The sequence below is a fragment of the Palaemon carinicauda genome, chromosome 17, assembly GCF_036898095.1.
Source record: "Palaemon carinicauda isolate YSFRI2023 chromosome 17, ASM3689809v2, whole genome shotgun sequence".
Classification (NCBI taxonomy): Eukaryota; Metazoa; Arthropoda; class Malacostraca; order Decapoda; family Palaemonidae; genus Palaemon; species Palaemon carinicauda.
Window position 1 is genome coordinate 103,231,429 of NC_090741.1, and position 10,000 is coordinate 103,241,428.

General features: G+C 35.0%; 1 protein-coding gene and 1 long non-coding RNA gene across 2 annotated transcripts in view; one reads left to right on the forward strand and one right to left on the reverse strand.

The window, feature by feature from the left end:
• The window catches only part of LOC137656875 (inactive CLIP domain-containing serine protease A8-like), a 5,977-nt gene extending 2,081 nt beyond the window's left edge, over positions 1 to 3,896 (forward strand). The window contains exons 2-4 of the mRNA XM_068391245.1: positions 921 to 1,157; positions 1,877 to 2,065; positions 2,528 to 3,896. Of these exons, the coding sequence (XP_068247346.1) occupies positions 921 to 1,157; positions 1,877 to 2,065; positions 2,528 to 3,772 (1,671 nt within the window). The 3' untranslated portion in view covers positions 3,773 to 3,896. The remainder of the gene's footprint in view (positions 1 to 920; positions 1,158 to 1,876; positions 2,066 to 2,527) is intronic.
• LOC137656880 (uncharacterized) overlaps positions 1 to 10,000 on the reverse strand; it is a 90,263-nt gene that overhangs the window by 22,508 nt on the left and 57,755 nt on the right. Inside the window, exon 2 of the long non-coding RNA XR_011047032.1 lies at positions 8,899 to 8,953. This is a non-coding gene — a long non-coding RNA (uncharacterized lncRNA). The remainder of the gene's footprint in view (positions 1 to 8,898; positions 8,954 to 10,000) is intronic.

Below are 10,000 nucleotides of genomic sequence, written 5' to 3' on the forward strand. Positions count from 1 at the left end.
TTATGTTATTATTAATCCCAATTATGAGATAGGATCCATGCAATATGTGTAATAACTCGAATTATAATTACTCCTATTTTAGTCGTTTTTGTAATTATATCAATGATAATAGGAATTGTTATAATTACTATTATCATTAATATAAAAAAATTATTGTTGTTGCTTTAGTCATTCTAGTAATGAAATTTGTTACCTCGATTTTGATTATGTAAACATCCGCCATCTTCCTAGAGTCAATTTTTTTTTAGTGAGGCAGATTTGCACCGACTCGCAGGGGTGCCCTTTTAGTTCGGAAAGTTTCCTGATAACTGATTGGTCGGAAGTACTCGGACAAAAATACTTCTGACCAATCAGCTATTAGGAAACTTTCCCAGAGTTAAAAGGGCACCCTTGCGAGTCGGTGCAAATCTGCCTCACTAAAAAAAAAAAAAAAACTGACTATAGGGAATCATACAAGGGAAGAGTAGTTGATTCTTTTCGTTATATTCCATAAATTTAGATAAAATCCTAGTTAATATGTGTGACTTTAGTCAAAATAAATATACATATCACACGTAAATATACACCAGCAATCAAATCTTGGAACTTTATTAGAAAAATCGTCTTTTGTTACTTATTTTGATTACACAAACATACACTCTGTCTTCAGAGTGAGGATTTCGTCAAAATCCATCAAGTAGTTTTGACGTAATCTTGTCCACAGACACACAGACAAAAAAAAAAAAAAATAAACTAGAATCCAGATCTGGATTATGGAAAGTATAGTGCGATTCTGTCGCTATTTTCCGCATATATAAAATAAAATCAAAGCCAAGAATGGCGACATAGGTAAAAAAAAATATATCCTCACCAAACGTAAATATATCATTGCAATCAAATTTTAAAATTTCAGTAAAATAAAATGTTGGTCTCCCTTACAGATGCGTCTGGCTATATCAACCACCCTCAGCCTCCTGCTCCTGGGACTGAGCAGAGCTCACCCCCAGTACCCCTCTGGGGGAGGTGGGGGAGGGGGGGATGCCATCCCCGTTCCAGTCGTGTCTTCTACGTGCCCGGCCTATACGCACGACTGCGTGCCGCATTACCAGTGTATAGATGGGTTAATCAACACGTCTGGAGCAGGATTGATTGACGTGCGGATCAAACCAAAGGGAACAGTAAGTGTTAATCCTAAATCAAACCATTGTTCCCTATTCTTAAGTAGTGCCATAGCCTCTGTACTATGGTCTTCCACTGTCTTGGGTTAGAGTTCTCTTGCTTAAGGGTACACTCAAGCACACTATTTTATCTTCTAATCCTCTTCCTCTTGGTTTTTTTTTTAAGTTTCTATAGTTCATATAAATGAAAGATTTATTCTAATATTGGTACTGTTCTTAAAATATTTTATTCTAATTTTTAATTGCTTCTCCTGTAGTTTTTTCCCCTTATTGCCTTTCCTCACTGACCTATTTTTCCCTGTTGGAGCCCTTGGGCTTATAGCATCCTGCTTTTCCATCTAGTCGTAGCTAATAATAATAATAATAAATTAAATAAAGAAACGGATGTTCTTCCAGTGGGTTTCTTTCATTTCTCAACATGCAAGGCTTCCAGCGCAATCTCCGTCTAAATGATAGATGACAATAGTGTTATTTAATTACTGCGATTTGAAATCCTTTTGTTGAGTAAAATGTTGCAATATGTCCTTTCGCTGGTATCTTATTAGCCATTCAAAATCAATAAAATTGCTTAAGTAGAAATAACTCGAAATGGATATAAATATAGAAGTATATACGTTAAGTGAATGACCAAAGAAATCTAGAACACGAAATGCACATATTGATATTCTTTGGAATAAAAAAAGCTCCATTTTCGTATTAACTCCTTTTTCCCTCTTCAGACATGTGTGAACACAGAATACCCTGATGTACCGTCAGTTTGTTGCCGGATACCGGGAGCTACAACTCCCGTACCTGCTCCATTGACTACCTGCCCCGGTGGACAGGTATGCCTACTCCAAGAGCAATGCACTGCTGGCGGAACAGCCAACACAGATGGTGCTGGAATCATCAATACAAGGCTATACATTGTAAGTATAACTATCATGATTTATTGCAGTAAAGATCTCTTGGTAACTTCAGTCAAAAATAGTTACTACATGAATGGAACATGGTCCAAAATATGTAATGTTGACAGGGTGAAATATCGCTGTTCTTGTTTTCTAAACTTTGACTTGGTATCTCATACACATCCCCAAGTTTTTGTTTTAGTTTTGTTTTACAGTTCAGTACATTTCATAAATGTTAGTGAAAACTGTGCGAACACATGAGTGTTAAGTTCTGTTATTCATGGATAAGCCTTGATAATATCAGCCATGATAAATCCTTTGATAAACTTGATTACTGCACACTCACTATCACTCCTGACTAACTACTTCCTGCTCTAGATCAACCCTCCTCTTCTCTACTATCCCCTGGGGTGGGCTGCCTACATATTATTCCCCACTACCCTGTTTCATTTGGTGTCAGGTTTCATCTTGGATCTTTTTCAGAGATGCTACGTCACTCCAGGGACACAAGTAACGGGAGTTTGCTGTACACCACCTGTCCCCATAATTGACACATGCCCACAACCATCTGCATGCCTTCCACGAGACTTCTGTCTTGGTGAAATCCTCGATGACTCCCAAGTCTACCAGCCCTACGGTAATCAAGTCACCTGGATGCAATGTCCACTGGCTGGGAATTATGAGGAAAGAGGTGTATGTTGTCGCGATCCACCTCCTCCAATCATTGACACATGTCCAGGGACATCAGCCTGCCGTCCAGAAGTCCTCTGCACAGGAGATATCCTTGATGATTCAAATGGATATCAACCACAAGGCAGCCAGGCCATTTGGTCTCAATGCCCTCTTGATGGAAGTTATGATAACATGGGAATTTGTTGTCAAGAGACCCATCAGCCTCTAATAGCTGCTGACAGGTGTGGTATTCGCAATCATGGCTTGGCTGTCAAGACACTCAAAAAGAATGAAGCCACATTTGGCGAGTTCCCCTGGCAGGCAATCCTCTTCTTCTCAAATTACACCTTCAAGTGTGGCGCAACCTTGGTGACAGACAGACATTTGCTGACAGGCGCCCACTGTGTCCATGGTCACGGGTATGGTAACTTCAAGATCCGCCTTGGTGAGTGGACAGTCAACACATATGACGAGCCTTTGCCCTACTTGGATGTTGATATTGCCTCCATCACCATTCATCCTAATTTCAACAGCGCCAACTTGCAGAACGACATTGCTGTGATTGAGCTGGTGGCTCCTGTCAAATTCCAGTATCACGTCAACACAGCCTGTTTACCAACGCCTGGTCAAAGTCTCCAGCCAGGAACACGTTGTTTTGCCACTGGGTGGGGCAAGAATGCCTTTGAAGGGAATTACCAAACTACTCTGAAAAAGGTTGATGTTCCTTTTATTGAGCACGGGTACTGCCAGAATCTGCTTAGAGCAACTCGTCTTGGAAAATACTTCCTATTGGATAAGTCCTTCATGTGTGCTGGAGCAGAGGAGAACCAGGATGCTTGCACCGGAGATGGCGGTGGACCTCTTGTCTGTGAAGATCCTGTCACTGGAGCCTACAATCTCTGGGGTATCACTGCTTGGGGCATCAACTGCGGGCAGAAAAACGTGCCAGGAGTTTATGTGGATATCCTGGCATTTGCCGACTGGATCAGCCAGGCTATATTTGGCGTAGCTCCCGTTGACGTCACAGCTCCACACAATCCTTATGGACGCAAATAGACTCTTTGTCTTCAAAATGTTGTTCGATATAATGCACACACTTTATCATAAGTTCACCATTCAATATGCTAAGGGTAATATGTAACCTGTGATATATTTATATAATAAAATATCTTGAACAAAACTTTTCTCTGAATATCCAAATAGCCTATTTCTGATTTCCAGCAAAATTTAACTTTTTCTTACATTACAATGATTACGTAAAAAATCATCTGCAAAGTACAGCAATAGAAGTTCATGAAGCAATAAGCATAGAAAGGTCTAATAAGACATGGGTTTCCTGCAGAGGACCCCTTCAGGCCTTTCACAAGACAAGATAAAAAAAAATCTATTACAAATCAAAGTTTACGGGTCAGGGAGTGTCCTATCTATACTCGAGAATATTATGATATATCCAAGCTTAGCTCAGTCTAAGACGTGTCAAAAATACAATCATTATAAAAAATCCAAACTCATTGCTCAGACTAAGGACTGTCTAAACTCAAAATTATCATGATAAATCCAACCTCTACACCTCTCTAGTTTTTGCAATAGAGCCCATCTCTATTTATATCATTGGCTTTTCTGTGATTGATTGATTGATTGATTGATTGATTATAAGTTATCTGGCATCCTGACTTTTCTGCGATTCAGAGCTAAAATACTTAAAGGAGACTTTATCATTGGATTCCCAAACATCATCATCTTTATGCTGCCTAGATATATTCATTTGAATACCTTTCCCATCACCAGTTAAATCATCTTGTTCTATTCTGTCCCACCTGAGCAACACAAAGACCAGGGTATACATTTGAATCCCATGACTATAATCAGAAGGGTTGCTGACTTTATTTCTTTATATGTTTACTCTCTTTTTCATAGGCTTAATAATTTTCACATGTTTACCCTCCATTTTGCTACAAGTTTATTCTCTCTTTTGTTATATGTTTACTCTCTATTTTGTTACATGTTTACTCTATTTTGTTACATATTTACCCTCTATTTTGTTTCATGTTTATTCTATTTTGTTACTTGTTTACCCTCTTTTTCGTTACACGTTTACCCTCTATTTTGTTACACGTTTATTCTATTTTGTTACATGTTTACCCTCTATATCATAAATGTTTACTCTCTATTTTGTTATACGTTTACAAAGCGTATATATGAATGATAATATCTTCTATCAGCTATGTCACTATCTCTATTCTTCATAGCATGAACAGAGAGAAGATTAGGCAATAAACATAAATGATGATGTCTAATAAAGATTAACTAGCAAAAAAGCCTTAAATTGCACCTGTGACTTTAAGGATGCAAAAAAGAAAAAAAAAAAAAAAAAAAAAGACTATGGGAATGGCTAACAACGGGGCCAATTATAATACTTATAAAAAACATGAGGGTATAAAGGTAATCAAACCTACTAATTTTGAAAGACATGAAAAACATTAGGCTATTTATCATCGCTGTTTTTATATTTCAGTGATTTCTTTTAAAAGTTTTCTTTTTTTCGAAAAATCCAGTGACTTCTCAGAAATATGAGTATCTTAAATGAAAATTCCAATTCTTTCTTTTTTTTTATTTCATTAAAAAATTTCAGTATAATTCTTTCCATATATTTCACACGCACACATACACACACACACACATATATATATATATATATATATATATATATATATATATATATATACAGTATTTATATATATAAAATCATATAAATATATATAACTATATATATACACAGACATATGTGTATATATACATACATACATATATATATATATATATATATATATATATATACATATGTATATATATATATATATATATATATATATATATATATATATATAGTACACACACAATCACGCCCGCACACACACACATGTACATATATATATATATATATATATATATATATATATATATATATATATATATATATATATATATGTGTGTGTGTGTGTGTGTGTGTGTTTGAAAAATTTATATGAGGGCGTTATCTAAATCACGCCCATAAACATCTGTTATGTAAATCAAATTACTGTTATTCAACAAAATGACGTTCGCAGATAATCATTCACTGATGCTCGTCTGTAATAATGACCCGGATAAAAGGCAGACGCGGTCAAACAATACACTCCCTTGGGCGTGACGTCAGGCCTCCATAAACCCTTTTCATATGACGTCACGCATCCATGCACTCAGTATAAAGAGGGGTATTCCAGTGTATAATTAAATACTTCGAGGGGCACACAGCCATAAACGCTAATAATCAAAATACTTTGAGGGGAACAGACATAAAAATTAATAAGCTAAAAGACTCCGGGGGACAGAAAGACATAAAACCTGATAGATGGATATCCTTCAAACGATAATGAATATTCAATGAAATAAAAGTAAATTAATTCCAGGAATAGACACACTGACTGGATATCATAAGACATAAATATAAAGAACAGCAAATGCACACGTTTCCAGTGCACAGCAATACAAAGGCCTCAGATATATCCTTAGTCATGTCTGGGATTTGACCATTTTCATCACCACGCTGGCCACTGGGGATTGGTGATGATGGGAGACTTTAGTTTGATATCTCACAGCAAACCAGCTTAGTATAGGTGGCCCATAATATAATCAATTATTTTTAGTGAGGCAGATTTGCACCAACTCGCAGGGTTGCCCTTTTAGCTCGGAAAAGTTTCCTGATCGCTGATTGGTTGCACAAGATAATTTTAACCATTCAGATAGCAGAAAACTTTTCCGAGCTAAAAGGGCACCGCTGGGAGACACTGCAAATGCGCCTCATTAAAAAAAATTGAGTATAGTATAGCTTTGCTAATCAAGGCGACACACAAACCCTTTCACTACGTTAAGGTATCTCGACTCAGAAAGGAATAAATTTATACAGATCTGCAAAACAAAAGACGTTTTCAGTCCTCTAACGAATTCACATATCTAAAACCTTCAAGGATTGATTCAGATTTCTTAGTCTGGCGTTGGGGTCCGTTAAGCCATTCAGCCTCTATGAGCAACTGGAGGAACAGGTAAAAGCGATGAAAGGAAGGAACGTTTGTGAAGTATAAGGCCCTACCAAGTTCCGTTTCGCCCTTACGCAGCCCGTCAAGCTCCCAACAATCCTTGCATAATGCTTTATATCTTGCATTGCATTAAATATCCTCCTTTTCATGTCCAATATACTCTTTTAATTCTAACTAAATGCTTTTACTGTTTTTGAAGTTTTTATGGTTTATACATGAAAGATCTATTTTAATGTTGTTACTATTCCTAGTCTATTTTATTTCAATTTTTCATTACTTCTCTTGTAGATTATTTCCATATTCCCTTTCCTCACCAGGCTATTTTTCCTTGTTGGAGCCCGTGGGCTTATAGAATCCTGCTTTTCCAACGTGGATTGTAGCCTAGCTTGTTAAAATAATAATAATAATAATAATAATAATAATAATAATAATAATAATAATAATAATATCTAACCGGAACCTCTTTCTAATGTCACAATACTAAAAGAATTAAGTTTACAATAACCTTCCCTTTCTAGTTAGTGTTCTCTTACGGGCTGACAACGCTTGGAGTCCGTGTTCCCCATAATGTGGGACAATCTAAATCCATCCATCCATAGCAGAAGGATCTCAAAAAATTACATCTAGGGACCGAAGATCTGCTGCAGAGATCCTCTAGTAAAGTTTACGAGGGGCACTGACGGCACTACCTCCCTTTAGGGATTGATTGATTGATTTGAGGTTTTCTGGTGTCCTGACATCTAAGGGCATTGATGCCGATCCCTTTATGGAAAGCACTCCAGAAGACATTAAATAATGCTTTTAAAAAGCACTCCAAAAGACAGTTAATGATGTTTTTAAAAAGCACTCCAGAAGACAGTTAAAATGCTTTTAAAAACCACTCCAGAAAACAGTAAATAATGCTTTTAAAAAACACTCTAGAAAACAGTAAATAATGCTTTTAAAAGCACTCCAGAAAACAGTACATAATGATTTAAAAAAACACTTCAGAAGACAGTAAATAATGCTTTTTAAAAAAAGCACTCCAGACAGTAAATAATGCTTTTAAAAAAGCACTCCAGACAGTAAATAATGCTTTTAAAAAAGCACTCCAGAAGACAGTAAATAATGCTTTTAAAAAGCACTCCAGAAAACAGTAAATAATACTTTTAAAAAGCACTCCAGAACAGTAAATAATGCTTTTAAAAAGCACTCAAGAACAGTACATAATGCTTTTAAAAAGCACTCCAGAACAGTAAATAATGCTTTTAAAAAGCACTCCAGAAAACAGGAAATAATGCTTTTAAAAAGCACCTCAGGAGACAGTAAATAAAGCTTTTAAAAAGCAATCCAGAACAGTAAATAGTGCTTTTAAAAACCACTCCAGAACAGTAAATAATGCTTTTAAAAAGCAATCCAGAACAGTAAATAGTGCTTTTAAAAACCACTCCAGAACAGTAAATAATGCTTTTAAAAAGCAATACAGAACAGTAAATAGTGCTTTTAAAAACCACTCCAGAACAGTAGATAATGCTTTTAAAAAGCACTCCAGAAAACAGTAAATAATGCTTTTAACAAAACGTAAACATTAAAAGCAAAACTCGTGCTAAACATTAAAAGACTTATGTAATTCGCAATGAGTCACAATGAGACCAAGAAGCCACCAAATAAAAGGAAGAAGAAACAATAAAAAGAAGTTTCTAGAAAAAAATTCGACCAAAAATCAGTTGAATAAAAAGTAAAATAAAAATAAAATCAAATGCCAAGAAGAAGAAGATTTTTCCAAAGTCAAACATAAAGAACAAGGAATTCATAACAAATAAATAAGAGAAATTAACAAAAACAACAACGACAATAACAACTACCAACATTTTCCAGGGAACCAGACTGGATCAGCTTTTGGACTCAATTTCAAAGAAGAAAAGTAACCGAATAATATCTCTCTCTCTCTCTCTCTCTCTCTCTCTCTCTCTCTCTCTCTCTCTCTCTCTCTCTCTCTCTCAGGAGTTTGTACATAAGAAAAATTATGGTACATAAATAGACCGTGCAATTATGGGTTACAAGTTACAGATGTTCCTAGAGAAATAATGATAGAAACCACCGATAATGAGACCTGCAACCGTATACCTTGTAAGGCGTCTGATGCGAAGCGGCAATGGGTCCCTACGAGACACAGGAGCTTCTAGAAGTAAGACAAAAAAAAAAAAAATTATCGATGAATAAACACTGAATGATTAATACTAACTAAACCCACATAATAATAATAATAATAATAATAATAATAATAATAATAAGAAGAAGAAGAAGAAGAAGAAGAAGCAAAGGGTTAGGTTTCTTTAGGCATCTCACTATCAATCTTCAGTTTTTAATGCGGTAGACAATAAAATGACTACAGGCATTATACTTTAGTTACGCAATTTACGTAAAAATTCACATTAAAACAAGTGACAAGAAAAACATATACCGCCGATGCAAATTAACTTTTATTGCCACCTGTCCCTTCTTTGAAACGAAAAAAAAAAGAATAAAAAAAAATAACAAAAACAGTAAATTTTCCTTAGGCCAATCGTGATTACAAACTGGAAACAACCGGATTTCGGATCTTCTTACGCATCAGTTGAAGAAAAAATATTTTGGTGTATTTACGAAGATATAGTTATGGCTATATGTATAGGTTGAATTTTAAACGAAATCCCAGGAAATGGGTATTAAAAGGACTCTTATTTAAGCCAATGGGGTTTGGCCTTCTTTTTGGTGCATATACCAACTATCGAACAGAACCAATCTTGATAAAATGATCGGTTATTCGGCTGTATAGCGAATTATTTCTATCATTATTATTAATATTAGAATAAGTTACTATATATATATATTAAATATATATATATATATATATATATGTATATGTATATATAATATAAATATATATATATATATATATATATATATATATATATATATATATATATATATATATATTTATATTATATATATAAATACACACACACACACACATATATAAATATATATATATATATATATATATATATATATATATATATACACATATATAGTAACTTATTCTAATATTAATAATAATGATAAAAATAATTAGCTATACAGCCGACTAACCTCTATCCTGGTTAGGCTGGAGGAACGTAGAGAGTAGAGGTCCCCTTTTTTGTTTTGTTCCATTGTTGATGTCGGCTACCCCCCCCCCCCCCCCCAA